At 42.7% G+C, this 20,789-nt stretch overlaps 1 protein-coding gene across 3 annotated transcripts in view; it reads left to right on the top strand.

The window, feature by feature from the left end:
• atp8a1 (ATPase phospholipid transporting 8A1) overlaps positions 1–20,789 on the top strand; it is a 109,300-nt gene that overhangs the window by 69,124 nt on the left and 19,387 nt on the right. For all 3 annotated transcript variants that reach the window (XR_008834566.1, XM_056438710.1, XM_056438709.1), the window contains 7 exons: positions 828–892; positions 4,148–4,320; positions 6,212–6,395; positions 8,642–8,752; positions 14,677–14,751; positions 16,256–16,378; positions 20,231–20,309. Coding sequence is in view for 2 of the 3 variants with exons in the window: in XM_056438710.1 (XP_056294685.1) it covers positions 828–892; positions 4,148–4,320; positions 6,212–6,395; positions 8,642–8,752; positions 14,677–14,751; positions 16,256–16,378; positions 20,231–20,309 (810 nt within the window). In the remaining variant the exon portion in view is untranslated. The remainder of the gene's footprint in view (positions 1–827; positions 893–4,147; positions 4,321–6,211; positions 6,396–8,641; positions 8,753–14,676; positions 14,752–16,255; positions 16,379–20,230; positions 20,310–20,789) is intronic.

The following is a 20,789-nucleotide window of genomic DNA, read 5'->3' as shown; positions in this document are numbered from 1 at the left end:
TTAAACGGAAGGGCTGCGGCAGGAACTGGGAAGGGGGGAGGAAGGAGGGACAGTGTTGAGATGGGGAGACATTTTCCTCACATTGGCACATTTTTGGACGTTTGCACCTTTGCACTTAAGAAAACAATCTGCCAGACGCAGCCCCCAACCGTGTTTGGTTTTGACTCTGGAGGTGCAACCCTCTCATTTCCTCATGCAAGGCCCCCTCTGCGTGGACCGTGTGTGCATCATTGTGTTTGACTGGCTGTTTTTGTGTGTTTTGTGCATAATCTTATCAAAGTTTCCCTCACAGAAAATGCCACCCATGTATTCACAAAACATGGGCTTTGTGGTAACCGCCTTAAAGAAACTAAAATCTCTTTCCAGACAGAAGCAAAGTGTTGGAGCCCACAAATATTCATGTGGTGATGCCACAGATGGCAGCCTCTTCGTACTGCCACAGGTTTAAACTGAAGGCTACAGTCTCGCTTCGTGAAACATTTCTGTTTTCCCCAATGAGAGGCTCCCTCTACCACCTTGCTGGTGACCCTGAGCATCTGTCCCGGCCAAGAGCTGCGGGGACGCTCCCCAGAGAGCCATGTTTGGTAACTCAGAGTTGTAACTGCCTGTTAAAACAGGAAACTGACTAACTCTTGTAAACCAAACTCATTAGTCATGTCCCGAGACACGGGCTCTGAGCTGTAACAGTTTAATTGGTGTCCCTAAAAATGTTGCCACATATTGTAGTCCCACTTTTGTGTGTGTGTGTGTGTGGGTGTTTCTTTTTTTTCAAGTCTTCTAATTTTGCTCTATAAAATTGTACAATTTAATTTTCTTGTTTTTTGTAGGACATTCCTGCAAACTACTCACCAAGAACATGGGCATGCTGGTGATCAATGAGGACACTCTTGATGTGAGTTTTGTTGCATTATTCTTATCCAGAAAAACTTCCTTTTTGTTTTTCTAATCTACACACAACCCTTTTTTTTGTTATTGAATCAATTAATTTCCAATGTTAAAAACAAACCATGCATGCATCTTCCAGTGTTTTCAGAACAGCTTGTTTATGTATCTTCAGCATGTCCCATGTCCTCTTGGTACATTCTCTGCTAAGCATGTCTGTGTTTCCTACATTAGCAGCAAAGATGCATTAGAGGTCGAGAGTAATAATCGATCAATACAAATGAATAAAATGTACTTTTAGTAGTTTCGTTGTTTTGATCTTGAGGTTAAGAATATGACATTGTGATGACATCCTTGAGCCCCTGATCTCATCACCCAATCCCTGTGAAAAAGACTGTCTGGAACCTGAAAGGTTGAAGCCACAGGGAGCCTTCCACACTCGGAGCACCCACACATCACAAATCTGCCTTTAACACCCAGCAGAGAAGTCGGTTGACCCCCCCGGCAGGAGAGCCTTGTCTGTTGTTTCTGAGATTGAAAAGGGCAAGTCCCTGCACTTCCAGCAGGTGAAGACGAGGCAGAGGAGGCCACAGATGGAGGCGAAACCCGACTGGGTTTAGTTTGTTGTACAGGCGCGAAGGAATGGTGAGAAGAAGTGGGTGAGGGGAGAGCAGCAGCAGCAGCAGCGGGGGGGTGGGGGGGTGATGACGGACGGCCTTCACCCTGTCACCCAGTCGTTAAGCAAGATAAATGAAGTCGAGGTAGAAATTTGGGGTCGGTGCATTCACAAAGCACGCGGACGGGCGCTTTGAAATGTCAGCTCTCGTTCCCCTGTGGTTGAACAGATGCTTACATAAGGCGGTTTGTTAAAACGCAAAGGGGGAAGAGTGAGGAGGCACAGGGAGGAGGACCAGGCAGCAGGGCTGGCCGCTGCGAGTGCTCTTGTGCTGCGAAAGAGCGTAATTGGAGCATGTCTTCCCTCTTTGCTGTGTTTAGAAATGTTTAGCAAAGGGAGGACCAGGTTTTCAACATCCTCTGTACTAAATCTTACGAGAAGTGAAATTCCCAAAGTGAAACTTGGTCTCAAAGGTAGGATACGGTCATTTTGAACAGCTTTGTCTTGCAGTTGGCGTGTTTTATCATGTGAAGAGCAAACGGCGCTTATTGAGCATCAGTTTATTCATCCTTATGAAGTACAGTCATGGATAAATGAGGCTTATTATTATTATTTTTTCTCTAGAAAAGGTTATTTGTGTTTTATGAAGAAACGGGGACTGAAGTTCAAGGGAAAGTTGGATTGAAAAGAACAAACGCACATTTCGGTGTCCTCTCAGTGCGACGCAGGCCATTAAAGTGACAGAAAGGCATGTGTCCACACACTTCTGAGGAGGAAGGTCCCCTCTGTGGGTGGCTCCAAGTCTAAGATGGACTATGATGACGTTACATCCATACAAACGTCCAGATTCCACATCATGAGTGTCACGTCCTGTTGGCTATATCACTCAAGGGTCTATATCAACAAGAGCGCTCAGTCTTTATGGGAAGTTCTCGTGGATTTGTGAATGGACGGCGCGTACCAATTCCAAAGCCAAACACTAGCTCGTCACATGGGCTAAAGTGACCATAATAGCCATAACAAAGAGGCTTTAGGAGGAGACCTGTAGCATTAGTGCTAAAACTCCTCAGTGGAAATTAGGGCAGAAGTGGCCGCCCCACGTGAGGGAAATGGTCAACTTTGCTTCTCGCCTCGTGTGATGAAGAGGTTGGGCCCCAAACAAAGTGAACTATTTCTCATGCATACGGTGTGCTGGCATATACAAAGCACACACACATGCACTCACACTGAGATGTAATCTAAAATCACTCTGGGATTTTTGCTCTGCGGTTAAATACCGACATCACAACCTGACCTGTGGTTCTCTCTAATACACACACACACACACACACACACACACACACACACGCACGCCTGCCCACTGCTCGCCATCTCATGCTGTTTTGCAGACCCCATCAGGGATGGTTAAGTCCTCGCAGCTGCTTTCTGCTTGTATCCTCTTGCTCAGTTTCTCTCCTCTGTTAATCCATCATCTCTTGCTCTGCGTGTCTCTCACTCTCCTCCTCTCGCTTTGTGAAACGTAAAGCCCCTTTCTCCAAATATTTCCTTTAAGCTGGGGTTTCAGAGTTTTGTTATGCCAAGCGAACGCTGCCTGGTCCCCCTGGTACAATCTGACTGCTTTGACATATCTGACCTCAGCGCCAGGCCGGACCCCTCCCTCCGTCACGACTGCTAACGGCCTCACTTCTTTAATGGTTACAGCTGTTTGAGCATCTGCATGACACATTATGTTTCACACCTTGCTTTGTGCCATTGCGTTATATCCGCCATTTAGCCGTTAAATTATTTGATTGCGAGAATTTCTATACCAGGTCTTTTGGAGTAATTTTATATTTTGATTGAAAATATACATCTCACAGAAAATGGTTGCACACAGAAATTGGTTCTGTTTCCTAATGGCTTCACCATATGTGGGGAAGATGATTGAATGATGAGTATAATGATGATCTCACCACTTTAGCAACCCATTCCACATGTCCCTCTAGCAGGACAGTAAATCCTCTTGTCCGTCTCATATTTAAGGCTTTTCGTCATCACTCATCATCATAGCTGTATATGCTGTATAAGCAAACATAATCCATTCTCAGAACCCGTCTATGTTGTCACCTTATAGCCACAGTCAAAGTGTTATGAGCATGAGAAACATAATGAATATCTTAAATATCAAGAGCAGCTGCTAGAAATTTCATTTTTTAAAACTCAAATGTGAAGAAGAGACTCGATGGACATTGACAATCTTAATATAAAGGTCACCATTAACATTTTGCGATTGAAACACAGAATACTGTATATGTTCAAAAGTTTATATCCATAAAAATCTCCTTTACTTTACAAACATTATACATTTTGATGTGCAACTTAATTTTGCCTGGATAATAGATGGTATTATTACAATAAATATTCATGATTTTAACAAATTAGTCATTAATAATAATATATATAATATTATTATTCTATACATATATATATATATATTTATATATATATACAGGAGATTCTTGGAAACTAGTCCACCAGGACAAAAATGCCTAACTTTATCAAATATCAGTACATATCGCCTCGCGCAGCTACAGCATCATAGGTGTGAGATTCTAATGACTAATTACACTTATTAAAATAATGTTCACAATGTGTTTTTCCATCACACAGAGAACAAGGGAAACGCTCAGCCATCACTGTGGAATGCTGGGAGATGCCCTCTTCAAGGAGAACGACTTTGCTCTCATTATTGACGGGAAGACTCTCAAATACGCCCTCTCATTCGGAGTGCGACAGTACTTCCTGGACCTCGCCCTGTCTTGTAAATCTGTCATATGCTGCAGGTAAGATTTACTCCTGAAACAGTCAAATGAACCAGAGACAATAAATTGCAAGATTTTAGGCACCGGATCTGTTTCTGCACAAAAAATTACACCAAATGTGCGCTTGAATACTGTCCAGTACTCAACCAACTCTCAAGTATCCACTTTAATGCAGCAGATTAAAAAACTGTACATTTCTTACTCTATTTTTATGAAGTTATATAGTTGCAAATTTTGTCAGCCCGATAGCCCCAAACCCAGAGATAATTTTACAATGATATAAAACAGAAATTAAACAAATTCTAACAATTGAGAAGCTGAAATTGAGTAATGTTTTTACTTTAAAATGACTTCAATAAAATAAAAAACTTTATGGTTAAACTACAAAGTATTATGTCTTTGCCACAAAGGTCTTTGGGTATTTTATGGCAGCAGTTCAAAAAGCATAATAGTTATAAATATAAACGGTAACTTTCAACATTATGCAGGTACACTGTTGACCTGCCCAGGCCACATAAATACTAGGAAGCACTTAAGTACTCAAGCAACCATGACGGGCTCTGGGGCCAGAACTCAGCACCATGTTTTCTGAACAACAGCAAACCTTATAACTCTGCGGATTACATAAAAAAATGTTTCCTATGCGACTACCTGCCTTTGCCTTGTGCACACTCTTTGGGCACTAAGAGACACCGCGAGATGAATGAGGCCCTTTAAACCACGGGGAACATAAACGGTTTCACAGCTTAAGACAGACGTGCGGTTCACGACATCATCTCTGGAGACTCTCGGCAGAAGGAGGCTACAGGCGTTGCTGTCAGTAAGGACATAAAGTGAAGTTTGAAGTCTTGTAAAGGAAGAGTTATGAGATGTCACAACCATCACTGTGTGATTGGCTTCACCAAACTGACCTGGTCAGAAAGCTCTTGCAGGGTCTCTTCTTGAGGAGGGAGAAGGCAGGAGACTGGGGCAATGCATCTCCCAGAATATAAAAGGGGTCTTTATAGTGGTAGGGCCTAGTTCCCCATGCTGTCCTCGTCACTCGTGCAGTTGATTGGTTCTGGAGATCACATTATTAAATAAATGGAGATCCCCTGTGTGTAGTCGAGGCGTTGCAATTGATTGTAGTGTCAAAACACCTGTATATGGCAGATACAACTTCAGCCGTGTCAGACCGGTGACATAAAACAAAGAAACACTCAAACAACTCAGCCGAATGGTGATTTGAAAAGCCTTCAGAGAACAGTTGAATCAGAAAATGGCACATCTGTCAATCTGCAGAGAGCAGTCTGTCCAGAAAGAGTTGCAGACGAGTGATGAAGGCCACCTTGACCTATGACAACTCTGAAGAATGTACACGCTGAGATTGGAGATTAGAATAATAATAATCATTTTTCATTTATTTATTTATATATTATGCAAACGACAGCAGCTGCTTGGGCGCTTCACTTGTTCTCAATTGCCTCGTCCAACCAGCAGGAGTAATCCCTCACTGGCTGCATCACCATCAAACAATGCTTATTATGTGACAAAGTCATGACAGAAGCTCTGCAGCTGAGATGTTTTTCTTTTTTGCCACAAAGACAGATGCATAAAATACCCCAATGTTTATGTTTAGGGTGTTCACACAGTTTGGCAGCACTGTCTCCGTTGAGAGAGCATTAGGTTTTGCCAAGTGCTGATCTGAGGAATAGATATTATTTTATGCACACCCAAATCATACTGCCCAATACTGGGATACGATTTCCTGGACAATATGTTCTTGAGTCTTGCTTTGTCTTGCTCTGAATATTAAACGGCTTACTGGAATGCACCAATTTGACCATGACTTCTTTCTGATGAACACACAAAATGGGTATTTAATGAAAGTAGAACGTGGTTTAACATTCCCTGTCCTATTTATTCGTTTTAGAGTATCTCCGCTTCAGAAATCAGAGGTGGTGGAAATGGTAAAGAAACAAGTGAAGGTGATCACACTGGCCATTGGTGACGGCGCCAACGACGTGGGAATGATCCAGACCGCTCATGTCGGCGTGGGAATCTCAGGCAACGAGGGTCTGCAAGCAGCAAACTCCTCTGACTACTCGATTGCCCAGGTGAGCACCGCCGTTTACACCCAGTTAGAAAAACTCAACATTGATTTAACTATATTTAGATTAGTTTAAATGGTATTGTCTTGTTGCAGAGAGTACAAGGAAATGCAATTGTTTCCTCAATAGTATTTAGAGATGGATATGCAGAAATGACCATTTACTGTATGAAGTAGTAATGACATCTTTGTGTACCTTTTGACTTGATGCAGTCCCTTCTGTCGTCAGTGGGTTGGATAAAAATATGCAAATTGATTCAGTCACACAGTTTGATTTAATATCCTGATTAGCAGCTAATAATATTCATACAAGATTTAAGACAATCTTTAAAACTTATAGACCTTAACAATTAAACTCGAAACCATAGACATTCTTTCTGTTGGAACAAAAATATTCACACATTTCCACTCACATACTTAAGCTTAACTATGTATATGAAATGAAAACTATATTACTCTATAGAAAATGATTTCTCCCTGCTTTATTTATTTATAGTTTTGTTACTTTGGTATTGTTTTTGTTTCTTTATTTACATATGTGTTTATTTTTTTGTTTTTTACTTCTCTTTATACAAAGAATCTGAAAAATTTCAATATGTGTATGTGAGATTCTGAACACTAATAAAATATTAAAAAAAAAAAAAAAATGAAAACTATAAGACGAGAAGACCACATTTTACACTTTTTCAGTGTTGAAAAATGATTTTTCATAAAGACATTTTTTTAAAGCTGCAGGTGCTTGTCATTTGTCATCAATTTATTTTCTTTAGCATCCTCACAAAGTCAGATTCCACAAATTGTCTATCCTGTCATTGTCATCTCAATTGTTATGTGTAAGTGATAGCTTAGCACATTGTTCCAAAGAACAATAGGTCATATGTCTGCTCGGGCATTAGCTTGTACAGTAGAGTAGTAACACCTGTTAAACAGGCACCGGGTGACACCCAACACCCAACTTAACCATACGGAAACATATCCAGACCAAACGCTTTCTTAAATACATTCTTCTATCCGAGTAACTAGTTTTCTGAAACTCTGCATCGATATCAGATACCCATAAGCAACAAAAGCCAATGGTGTTCCTGTGTCATGGCTCTGTTCCTACACGACACGCCACTCAGTACATCATGTTTCTATTACAGCCACGGGGCTCGAGAGTATGTGAAACCAAGAGTTGACTAAACACAGTACGCTCTCTGTGTTTCAGTTTGCAATTACCATTCAAGAGACTTGGTTTGGTCCTAAGTGCCCCTTCAATCTGCATGACATGCAAAAGTGAATGTCTTTCAAAGACAGGTGGCCTCTTGTAATCCATTTAGGTCCCAGCATTAAATTAAATTAAACCTCCGGATTTCCAGTGGTGTTTTCCATATATTGGCGTAACGGAACATTAACCGTCATTTTAATGAAAACTGAAATCAATCCCTGAAAGTTGCGTAACTTGCTTTTCTATTGCTACACTTCTATTCATGCTCTGGATTGTCGGATGAGCTCCTTGCCGCTGTTGATTATTAGTGAGTGAGTAATTTAATACTTGAAAGCTTATCTCAAGTTATCTGTTGAAGCGGAGAGTGAAGCGGCTTTAGGCCGAGGCACCTCTGCTCTCCATCTGTCGTCAGCTCAGGTTTGTGTTAAGGGATGTTCCATCCGGCCATCTGAGGGGTCAGACAAACTGTGCTGTCATTTCATCAAAGAATACTGTGGTAATGCTGAAAGACAAGAAGGCCTTCAAATAAACAGACTTTGTGTTTACTCTTGTTTCAGAGACATTCAAGGAACTTTTCCTTTTGTTAGATGACAAAGAGATGCAGTGTAGATTCATCATTCGCTGGCAACTAAGATGAAACGGTCACAGTTCTGCTCCAATGTAAGCACACTTATCAGCCAAAAGTTGCAAGTTCACCACGGCCCCTAAATGGAAGTGTAATTATAAAGCCATTTAACTATTAGGCTGAGCCCTTGGAGACCAACACCCCCATAGGACCTCCTGCATTCTCAGCAACTCAAAGCATGATCTTACAATCTTCTTACTAGACATTTCTGGAATGTGTCAGTGAGAGTCTGTGGCCACAATGTCTCATCAGTCCTCTGTGCTGGGGGATGAGACAACCCTGCTGCTGTCTGTAATGGTGAAGTTCCTGGAAGTGCTTCAGTGTTCCAGCACTGATCTCTGATTATGAGGAACCATTAGACAGTGTACTGTACGCAGACTTTTGCTATTCATTCGTCTTTCCTCCATTTCCTCCCACACAGTTCAAATACTTGAAGAATCTGCTGCTTGTCCACGGAGCCTGGAATTACAACCGCGTAGCCAAGTGTATCCTGTACTGCTTCTACAAGAACATTGTCCTCTACATCATCGAGGTAAGGAGCTCTCAAGGCTGAGAGTGCCGCAAGGGTCTGATCTGAATGCAGAGCATTGAGATGGTTCCACATGGCATGATGAGGTGTAAAGGCAACGATTCCTTCTTAGTTTCCATGTTTGTGTTTCTGTTGACTGGACCTTCACATTACCTGCCAGTTGGTGTTGCTCCTGGGCGAATAGTTTGAGTTGTGACACACTCACACACACTCTCTGTTATGGAGGGGAAACTACACCTAATTGACTTAAAGTCTGCCTCTCAGGAATCCATGCTATGAATCTGATGAATATTAATCCATCTGGATCACCTGCACAACCGTGAAGCAATGCTGGACATTTCTTTTTCTGCCCCCGTATTGATTTAATATTGTGTTGACAGCCGTAGATCCAGATAGGTTTGTGTGTGTGGCAGCTGTCTCTAATTTGGCCTCGGCTGCTGGTGATTGGCAATCAGTCAGCAGCCGAGGCCGCCCTCATAAAAGCTCCCAGTTGAGGGTGGAGCAGGGGGAAGTGAGCAGAGGCGCAGGTTTTGCGGTCGGCTGTGTGTGAATAAAATGTCGTTCAACGAAACCTCATGGTGCCTGGCTGATCCTTGGGGCTTTTGGGGGAAACCCACGAGTAGCGGCGTGAGACGTGCTACAGTGCGGAACTATGGTCACAAGAAATTTGTATTAACAAAGTACAAAATAGAAAAATCATTATTGCAGTATTTGTTCACTATCAATATGTGGTCCAAATGTATTGGAATAGTCCAAATCTCTTTGCTGAATGGTTTAAAAAACGTTATCTTCGCAATTGTTCTTATCTTGCAGATTTCATGATTTGACAAAATAGTGGAAATCTGTCAAAAGGTTAAGACAATGAATTAAAGCATTTAATGTTGTGTCATCTCTGTGATTATTTAAGTTTTATTGTGGTGATGATCAGGAAATATCTAAATGTGTGTCTACTCACACTGAGCCGCCTTCACTCTTCTTTTGTATCAATGGATGACGGTGAGGAAGGTCCACACACATGTAGCACCCGACATCGGTCTGCTGGTGTGCGGTAGGTTTGATGGCATTGGACAAACACCAGACCCAGGACTGATTGCAAGTTCAGAGCTATAACCAAGAATCACCAGACAGGTTAAGTGCTTCCTATCAGCAGCAGCTTTATCATTGGGAGTGCTCCGATGTTTTGATCTTCCGGCGCTGCACTTGTCTGACAGGAGCAGCAACATTTTAGCTCCAAATCTTTTTTCATCAAAAAGTCTAAATCAGAAGTCACGGCTGACTTTTACCCGCACTTCACATCCGGAAGTTTTAATGGCGATAGACTGCTGTACTGTACACTTATACTCCACTTATGCTCTCATCGCAAGTTAAATACCACGGCATTTCCCCAGTACTTAGTTTGTTAATTTGAGGAACTTTATCAGCCACAATGCAGAGAATAGTCTTTCAAACAATACAAATTAAATATAACAACAAGACGAGTAAGGACATAATAAAGAACAGAACATGATGAGAGCGACCAGAACAAAAGAAGAGTAAGGCATTTGAAGTCCCCACCCCCTACGTATGTGGCTTGAGGAGGCCCAGTAGAGATAGAAAGCAAGTGGTTTACACTCTTCCTCCGCATTTGCGCTGTGAAAAGGGGACAATTTGGTGAGTGCTCCCTGGCCCTGCAATGTTGTGGTAAAAAATGGATCAGATACGTTTTTAAAATATCATCGCCACATAACGTGGAAATATGAGCCCTTTAAAATTCCCTTCTGTTCATCCTCTTTCTGTGACACTTGACCTCTGATCTCATTTTAGTTTATATACCATGGAGAATCAGTAGACTACCTTTTACATTCCAGCATGTCTGCTTCTGGCTTATTGTGACCTGAAGGGAAAGAAATGCAGTTATAGTAACTGAAACTGATCATGATACCCTTCCCCAGATATGGTAAAATACCAGCTGTGAAAGCAGATCCCAAGTGAAATTCAATTTGCAGCTAATTTAATTTTCTGTCAGCAAAAACATGACATCAGACTGTGTTCAGATGTTGACATTTCTGCATTTTCATCCCGATTTTTAACGATGTTAAAATTATTTTGAGTTGTCGTCTAAAACTTCAGATGTTGGTATTCTACATCAATTCAAGATTCAATTCCCCTCTTTTATTCTCATGTTTACTCTTTGCCCTTCATCTGAATCGTAACTGGACCTGTAAGCTACAATCACATCAGTAGCTGTTCAAAATTCCAGACGTTTCTTTTGTGTATGTCCAACCACAGCTCCTCTTTGAAACAGACCAGGTCCCTTTTCAAAGCAGGTTTTGTTCCTACAATTGAAACATAACATCTCTAGTTCTGTATGCAGGGCAAGCTTCTTTCCAGCACACCTTTTGTTGCTCTCTGAAAACATAACTCCCCCCTCTGCTACGCTCCTTCAGGGGATCCAAGTAGATAATAGGACATTTTTTCACTTTTAGGCTGCTTCAATATTTCAAATGTCCCTGTTTTGTAAGACGGACATATAACACTCCAGCCAGCCCGGGATATGAGTAAAAGCTCCATTTGTTGCACTAATAGGTTTACTTTTGAGCTGGCATGTTTTGCTCGTCGACTCCCAGGCTACCTTGCGAGGAGAGAGTCAAGGATGTTGACAGGAATTTTAACCTCTTTTGTTCGGCGCACCATTGTACAGTACAGTGTGTGTTACAATTTGAATACTAGAACCGGGTGTTTCTGTGTTTAAGCCTCTTTTTCATCTCTCTCTCTTTCTTTGGATGTTTTTAAGAGATAGAGTAGGAGGGTGAAGCATTCTACTGCTATTGTGGAAGACCTGAATGCGAGCGCAACTTAGTCTGAGGCTCTTGGAACAGTTGTATGATCATTCAGGATTTTCTATGAGGGTTAATTGTGAGTCAGAAAGTAAGGCTGTCCCTCCAGTGAATGATTGACTGACAGCTGGAACTGCTTCACAGCGTTTCTTTTGGCTCTCCTCATGCTGGTGATTATGGTTTGCATTCCTTTTCCTAATCGGTTAGAGAACACTTCAACCATTGATCACGCTTGAAACATGACTATATCTAATGTTAAAAGGCGGTTATAATCACTTAAATATAACGAACCTCAAGCAGAATTCATATTTCCAACGTTGCTACAAATTGCACCATTAACTCAAGAACAGGAGTGTAAATAATTGGATTCAGCCCCATCCAAGCTCAGAGACTTTTCCAAAGGAAGCCATAGCAACTTAATTCAAATGACCCATCCAGCTGGCCACTCGTGTTTGATTGACACAATGCCAGGGTGCGTCCAGAGGGGGCCGATGGACAAGTGGCATTTATGAGGCAATTACATGAAAGCTCATTCAGTGCGGCCCAGCGTAGTGGACGGCTCGGAGCTGCAGAGCAAAGCTTGCCGACCATTGCGCGCTGAATGACACAAAGGACGTGCCTGGCATTGTGAGACTGCTTGTGTTTGCAGCTTCACATATTTCCAGCATATTTATCAGCTACTTCTTTATGTCCCTCTTCATTCTTTGCTTGCTTTGTGTATGAATTCTATTGGCAGTTTTGCGGCACTAAGCTTAAGAGTATCAGGACTCGCATTGTCGAGGACAAATGTCATTCTCCCCCCACCCCTCCAGCCCAGAGCCACTTCTCGACCAGGCCTGCAGAGCAGCCTTGGAATCAGTGATTTTTGATTTGCTGATGAATATGCAACAAGTCTTCTTATCGCCTAGCCGCTGCCCAATCCCCCTTTTCTCAACTGCCGCTTGCCTCTATTTCTGTTTTTCACGATGTGCAGTCGGGGAGAGAGGCCAGCCACACCCCTCCGCTGAGTGGCACTCAATGAGGAGAAGAAAGGGTGAAGGAAAATCCTGCCTGGTACTTCCCCTAATGAGCAAATCAATGCATCTGTCCCTCAAGAGATGGGAGTGGGTGAAAAAGAGAGACGCTATTGGGACCCCGAGGACCAGGCCAAAACACTCCTCACAGAAGCAGTTACCACATGCTATGAATAGGAGCCTTTTTAACTTAGCACAACAATATATCGGCCCAGAGCCTCTCATTGGGCAGAGCTGTAATTAATTCAGCAGTTTGACCTACTCGCTAGCTTCTCGTTGCCGTCGCATGAGCCACGCTAATGGTTGAACCTGCCTCATGGCTCGGGCTTCATCTCAACATAACCCATAGCAACGGCATCTCAATGTATTTTCAGCAAGCCAAGACCCGAAATCACCGAAAACTATTCTTGCACTGCCAACATATGTACTGTATACATCCTGATTCTTATGGTTTCAGGGCCACATGCTCCCAGATTTGGGAGAACATCCCATGTGAATTTGAAATGAGGCCCCCTTATATAAAAGAAACAACATCATGGTAGAGTGCACCTGATGGAGAGGAAGGCTGGATCTGTGATTGGTGGGTGTGTCAGAGAGGGCAGGGTCTAGGGGCACAACTATAAACACAGGCCTCGTCTATAGGCACTTACCCCCACCACCTCACCAGGGGAATGAGGGGTGTGAGTGGGGGGTGACAGAGTGACAGACATTTCTTTTCATGCATATGCATACACGATTAAATGGTCAGGGCCAGTGGTAGATTGGTAGTGGTCGTGTAGAGAGTGCCAGTGGGCTGTTGGGACCCTCACATAGGCTTTGTCCCAATCTGAGAATGTGTAGCAGTTCATGCCTTCATAATGAAGTTAAATGAAGCAAGGAAATGCATGGTTGGCTGTGGCCAAAACACAACACCACTGGTGTACCGGGACACGCAAGAGCTGGTTCTGGACCCCAAGTGTCAAACTCTGATTTACTGTCGGCATACACGCCGTTTTTGGCCTCTACAGTTTTTTTCCATAATGTGTGATGCAAATGTGCTTTACTAAAATTTAGAAATGAATGCCTGCTATTTTTCCTCCAAGATACTGTTTTTCAACGTACACGTTAATGTAGTTCATTAACTATATCTGGCTCCTGTCCTGATTTTAGAGGCATTGTTTTGTTCATTTAAGAATGACGTGTCAAATTACGTGATAAGCCTCATCTCCACCCAGCATATGGTTTAGATTACCTATGTCTCCCTTTCCTGAAACAATATATCAAAGTCTCCATCACTCACAGTCCTCCAGCCCTGACTCTGCCCCTATAACTAACCTCCTCTGTCACCCACTTGTCTTCAGATAGAGCGAGTAGAGAAATAGTGGGCTTGATATATGTTTGTAGTTAATCCTGTGATGAATCCAGTCTGCAATTTGCATCATGAAGTGGCATCTGGTGGTCTACGCCTTCCCACTGTCACACATTTATTTTCTGATTCGTTCTGTTGTGGCCTCTTTCTGCCTTTCCCGGTTTGAAACCGGTACTTACTTTGACGAGTGGCATGTTGATCACAGGGCAGCACTTCAAACAAAGCCACTTTTGTTCTTTAATCATTTTAGTTCTTTCTTTTTTTCAAATTGACACAATTTTTGTTTCTCACTCCAATAACCAACATTTTTGCAATAAGCATTACCCATGCAATTATTTTAAAGATATGTTATCAGAAGCGTTTTGCTCTTTGATATGTTTCATAATACAACACTGCAGACTCTTTCTGAAGTCTCTGTTGTGATAAGAGAGTGAAGAATGTAGTGTGACGGAGAAATGGATCGTACGTCTGTAGATGCAGTGAGCCCGCCTCAACTGGGATGACGGTCGCCACTCACCCTCACTATCGCTAATGGAAAGCATATACGGAAAGGGTATAAGAAAGACGACAGTGATTTAGTGTTTTCCTCATCTAGTTTGAGTGAAGCCTACAGTATCAAATTCATGACTAAGTGACTTTCTGATTAAAATGACAGAGTGAGATGTGAGTAAACCAGATCTGTGATCATTGCGTTCTCTTGTTATTTTCCCTGCTCTAACTCTTTCTTTATGTGATTTTTGTCTCCCTTAGATCTGGTTTGCGTTCGTCAATGGCTTCTCAGGGCAAATCCTATTTGAACGCTGGTGTATCGGCTTGTACAACGTGGTGAGCATTAATAAAGTCTACTTTCTAAAGATCCCACTTCACTCTTTCACCCCGTCACACTCTGACATACAACTGATTTGCCGTGGTGCCCCAAAGCTGATCTCTTTATTGCGTGACTATGTCATCAGCAACTCTTTAAAAAATCTTCATTATTTATGACCTGTTGTCAAGTCCATATTCCCTCTGAGCTCTTAACTATGTACTGAAATGGAAAGAACAACAGCTTTGCTCGCCCCAAAGAGTGTAGTTAGCAACGTTTGAATGCTAAACTGAATATGAGGAATGGAGCAGCAACTGAACAGGCTGCTGATGTCGGGGTCCCTCAGGGCTTTATAATTGGACCACTCCTAATGAACTCATATTTCATATCTGTCATGAATTAGGTAGAAGTAAAACATGTGTATCTGCAAGTCTGATCTTCAATGCCGTGCCGCAAAGCACACAAAGAGTTTATGTGCTACTTTAAACTGTTTATTAAAATCAACTCAATTCAATAAACATAAATGAATGAGAGATGTTTCTGCACATTCTTTATCAGCCACAAATGGAAGTAATTTATTGGAGGGACAAACCGTCAAATGGGGAGGATATTTCCACAGCCATGCCATAGTAAACCACCTTAGATCCAGTTCTGGATCTAGGGGTGGGAAGTTCAGTTCAGTCTTTCACTTTATCCCAAAACTGAGGGAATTCCTACGGCTCAGTGGGAGTTTGTCGGAAGCAGTGGGCTGAATCCGCCCCTCAATGGAGATCTTCCTGGACCTGGCTCAGAATAAGAAAGGAGCCCACTGGAGCATATCCTGTGGCCTGCTGGTCCTGCAGACTGGGGCCTGCAGACTCCCATTCCAGATGGGGTTTCAAGGAACTCACACCAACTGACCCACTGAGCCCCCCAGGCACACAATACCATCACTCCTCTCCCAGCAGCTCCTATACAGAGCAACATTACAGCACCACTAAGAAACTACACTTTAGCCAGGCTTAAATACTTGCTTCTTAGTCAAGAGCAGATGTTTATTGGAGGTGGGTTTAGCATATGAAGAGACTTGAAGCATGACAAATCAAAAAAAGAAACCCTGAAGGGTCTTAAGGTCAATGGTTGTTAGTGATGGAAAATATAGAATGGGGAAATTGAAGAGAAAAATAAAGCAAATATTTCTTTAAATGCAACATTTTGAGATGATGGTAGTGATGAAGACCGACATTAGCTTAAGTATCAATTAGATATTAGTTTGAAGAATGTTTTTGGCTTTTGGTTGCACACATGTTTTTCCTTTTATGCCTAGCGATTACATTGTTTGGTTGGTCATATGTGGTTCAAAGCTCTCAAAAATAATTTTGATGTGAAACTTTTGACTTAAGATTTGTTTCCAAACATACTGTTACAAAATATAAGATTACATTTTTAAACTCAATGTGTTAGACGAGAGGACTTTGAATGGAATCTCTTCCATATTTTCATATTTTTATCTAAAATGTGTCACTTTGTGTTTTTCTTTTTCAGATCTTCACTGCTCTGCCTCCTCTCACTCTGGGAATATTCGAACGCTCCTGCAGGAAAGAGAATATGCTGAAATACCCAGAACTCTACAAAACCTCCCAGAATGCTATGGGCTTCAATACAAAGGTAGCCCTAGTTTTTATCACATTTTGCTTTGCACGTGACCAGATTTAAATACTATTGATCTTTTCTGTTGCCTTGTCTTTATTTCTTGGGTTTTCTTGAGTACTCTCCTTTTTAAATATTTCCTGGTCGCTGTTCTGCTCTTTGCAACTCCATTAAAATATATTGATCAGAAGTTTCTTCAAATCTAGTGAATATTATAAGCAATTATTCATCTATATTTGTATGTCGCCAAAGTCTAATTTACCTCTGAGATACTGAATCACCTCTAAAAGATGATTTTATCTTCAACTTCTATAAGGGGAGTATCATTAACCACCAGTTTGGGCATTGTATAGAGCTCAACTGCTATTAAATGTCACCAAACAAATCAGTTAATTTTCCATTGTATCTTTAAAATTGAGAAGAAATGTTGTGCTCCACCACACAAATGAGAAGGTCAAAAGTTTCTTCTCTTCCAACCAATTAACATCAACTTGATGAAAGAGATGTTCCTGTCGTGTTGTTGTTCAGGACTGAAGCGTCTCCCGTCACAGTGACCTGGCAGCTGCAGTCAGTGGGTCTCTGGTCGTAGACAGGTTTGGTCTGGATTGACCTATTCTGTCCGTTGGCTTTCCCCCGCTGGTAATAAAGATGTCTCCTCCTTTCTCCATGCTGAGCCAGAGCCCTGGACCCTCCTCACAGGCGTGGTGACCTGGTTAGCGCAGCATGGAGGTGGATTAAAGACGGATTGGCCATGGCGGTCAGGGGCAGCAAAGGGCAGAAAGGTTGGGGGGATGCAGCAGGAAGTAGGGAATGGAGAGAGTGTGCTGTCATTGTGTGATGGCGTTTGTTGTGGGCAATTCTGCAATTTGTTTAAGTGATGGAGTTGATTATTCTGAGAGCAAAGCTGTCAGATTGAGTTTAACCCTTCCAGGACCACACTGACTGAGAGAGATGAAACTGCAACGATAAGTTGTGTTATTTATTAGTCGATTGACAGAAAATGAGTTGACTATTTGATCGTGAATTATTTTATTTTTTTGGGTAATGTTTCAAAGCAAAACATGAGGAACATTCTCTGAATCAAGCTCATCAGCTGTGAGGATGTTTTGCCTTACAATGCTTTTTATGATGATTACTGAATTCAGCGCGGGCCAGACTGTCAGGCCCGCTGCAGTAAAGTTAGGTTCTGGTGTCCAGAACACTTCTGCTTTTGTCCACAAGACCGCCAACATGTACAGAAAATGAAAGATCCTCGTTGTAGCTTTAAAGACAGTTGAAGACATAGAGCTCATTTTGTGTCAAAACACTCTATACACAACATGGGTGCTTGTCAGAAGATACATTTTTATATCACAGAGATATCTGTCCTCACAACTGCTGATTTAAATGTCCAAAATGTAGTTTATAGGGTGGAACTTTTCGAAGACTTTTGAAGATTGCCAAAAATGGCTCACAAAAGTATGCGTCTGATAGTTAGAAGCAAATGAACCTCGATTTAGTTTGGGCAACATTTTCCAAGACCTATAAATGATGACTCGGCCAGGTCATCAGGTTGTTTTTGCTGGCTTGTCCACTCTTTTTCCCGAGATATTTTCCTTGCAGCTGGCCCGAGGCGAGAAAATCCAGCAGGAATTTGGCCCCTCGAAAGCCTGTCTTTCTGCACGCCTGGCTCTTTTGTACACAACAGATACTGTCTTTGTGAATTAAAGCTGTTTGTGTTGAGGTGAAAAAAGGGAGTGACTGTGGGTGTTAGAAACTCGAGGCGTGGCTTCAACTGTGCTGCCTGTTCACTTTTTACTCGATATACCTGACACTCTAATAAACCAGGCTCCTCGCTCATGTGGCCATCATAACGGTAGTTTACCAGTAACTATCGCCTCTTAAACAGCACTTTCCTCCTGTTTATCCCTCCTATTCCTCTTCTTACCTCACTGGTTCAAAAGGAAACCGGAATGGGTGGCAGCTCTGGAAATATTTGGCTCAATATTAATTACCGGCATTGATGCTTTTTCCCCCTTTTTTTCCCTTTCTTTTGCTAATTAAGACTTCCACAAAGAGCAGAATCTTTACAGACCGGGCATTCATTCGTAGGCGATCCCTAGAAACCTGTGTGGATACACGGGAAAGAAAGAGAGCAGGGTGGCTGGAGGGGTGAAAGTGAGGATCCCACTGTGACAAATGAACATTTATTGATTTCATTAGCTTTCATTATTGTGGAGGCTTGATTGCACCCCACAGGGTTTGGGAATGGTAAAGTTGAGGAGGCGGGTGGACGACCGCTGTGCCTGTCAATGGGAGGCTAATTGGCATAAACTTGATGTGATTGTAACATTAGTGATAATTTCGCCCACGTTGGACCACAGAGGTAGAGGGTTGGGGGGGTTGTTTCAGCTCGCCCTCGCTCAGTGTATTGGGTTTTGTGTACACAGTGAGAGGGTGAGGTAATCCTGGGGGGGGGGGGCTGCTATGGGAATTAGTTTGGACGATCGGAAAGGTGAGGAGGTCGTGCCACAGAGGCCAAGGTGTTTTACAAAGACTCATGGTCGTGTACCCTGGCTGGCTTTACTCCCCTCCTCCACCATTTTGGAATCACCCTGAGCTGTGAAGCAGTCCTAGTAGTTATTCTAAAATGAATCGAACCTGCCAAAATCCCCAGACATTTTGATCCTCAGGGCGTCCAATGTGTCTCGAATAAGCCACGTTGTATGTGTTGATAACAGATTTGTCGAAAAGCGCTTTTGAGAAAGCGAGCCTCTAACTTGTCGTCTGCCAGGAACCGATGATTAAAAAGAGGCCAAAGATTAAAATGTGATGTTTTTTATTTTTCCTCCGGCAGCCGTTTACTCTTTGGGTTTGATGAATTCTCAGCTCTCACAAGTACAGGGAGGTAGAAGGGGCACAAACGTGGAGCGTTTTTTGGCAGAATAGATTTCACGGCTATTTCATGCTACATTGCCCATTAGTGTTTCGTTTGGCTCTCGTGTTGCATAATATAAATTTGAAACAAGGTGGTTTTGGAGTGGGAGTATTGATTTAAACAACTCATCCAAAGTCTGCATGCTTGCATACACAGACACAGAAACACACACACACACACACACACAGACATATTGCGGTCAACACCAAGATTTTCCAGGCCCTTAATAATTACCATGAAAACAGCTTAATCTCTGTCAGGTCTGTTAGTCTCCCTATGTATGTGTGTGTGTGTGTGTGTGTGTGTGTGTGTGTGTGTGTGTGTGTGTGTGTGTGTGTGTGTGTGTGTGTGTGTGTGTGTGTGTGTGTGTGTGTGCGTGCGCTTTTGCTTGTCTAAACTCTTCTGTCATTTATTTCAAAAATGTCTTAAAAAGCTCACATAAAAGGGCCGAAACCTAATATAATGTTATGAGAGGACACCCTCACACACACATTAATGTTGTTTAAAGTTCGTATTGTCGAGGCAGGCAGCGATATTTCACCGTTTCCTTGTTATTTCTTGTAATCTTTGCTTAATATGATGAAAGAAAGTAGAGGTTAAAACCCGCACACTGACGTTGTCTACTTGCCTTTCACTGCTCGTACACACACTCGGCAGCCTCACTCTCCCCCCATAACACACACAGAGGATATACAACGTGTCTGTCAGCGGGGTGGCATTCAGCAAGGAGGCCCCGACAAAACCGCCACTTAGCCTAGCGCTGGGCTGGCACAAAGGGCCCAGGTCAGGGGTCACTTGGAAGGCTGGAGCTCCCCACACCCGTTTCTCATGCTTTTTTCTCTCTGTCTCCCTCTCTCTCCTTTTGAATCTCCTGCCGCCTCCAACCCCCCATCCTCTTCCTCCTCCTCCTCCATGCCTCCGTCCCCTCCATCCTTCTCCCTTCTTTTTTGCAGGTCTTCTGGGCCCATTGTCTGAACGGCCTCTTCCACTCCGTCATCCTCTTCTGGTTCCCCCTTAAAGCCTTCCAGCATGGTAAGTAGCTCCCAGAGAGTCCACCACAGCCCTCGGTGGACTCGGTGTATCAAGAGGGAGGACAGTCAAACACACATACTTTGTCTTAATTAGCTCTCTCTTCAACTGCCTAGTCATGAATTACAAACACACACTAACAAGCGAACATTCATGTTTGCACCAGTTCATATGAGCACAGCATGACCTGCTGAAAGGCTTTTTGCACAGTTATTCGCACTTACTTCATGTTTTATAAACGCAGCACTCAGATTCAAACTTTCCAGGTGATTGATCAGTGCAGAAAATTATGCTTTTCATCCAAAATAGACAATCAGTCTTTTTTTGAGTGCAATTCACTTTTTTATTTGATTCACGACAAAAAAAATGGCAAGGGTTCTATGTGCAGCGCAGAGAGAATGGGGATCTTGTGGCTTAAGTCTTTGCTGGCCAGAGCAGAGGACCACACAAGCTTGTGCCTGCGCGCCACACAAAGGCACGCAG

This window comes from Pseudoliparis swirei, chromosome 19 (assembly GCF_029220125.1).
Source record: "Pseudoliparis swirei isolate HS2019 ecotype Mariana Trench chromosome 19, NWPU_hadal_v1, whole genome shotgun sequence".
NCBI lineage: Eukaryota > Metazoa > Chordata > Actinopteri > Perciformes > Liparidae > Pseudoliparis > Pseudoliparis swirei.
Note: the sequence above shows the minus strand (reverse complement) of the source record. Positions and strands in the feature narration are given on the sequence as shown.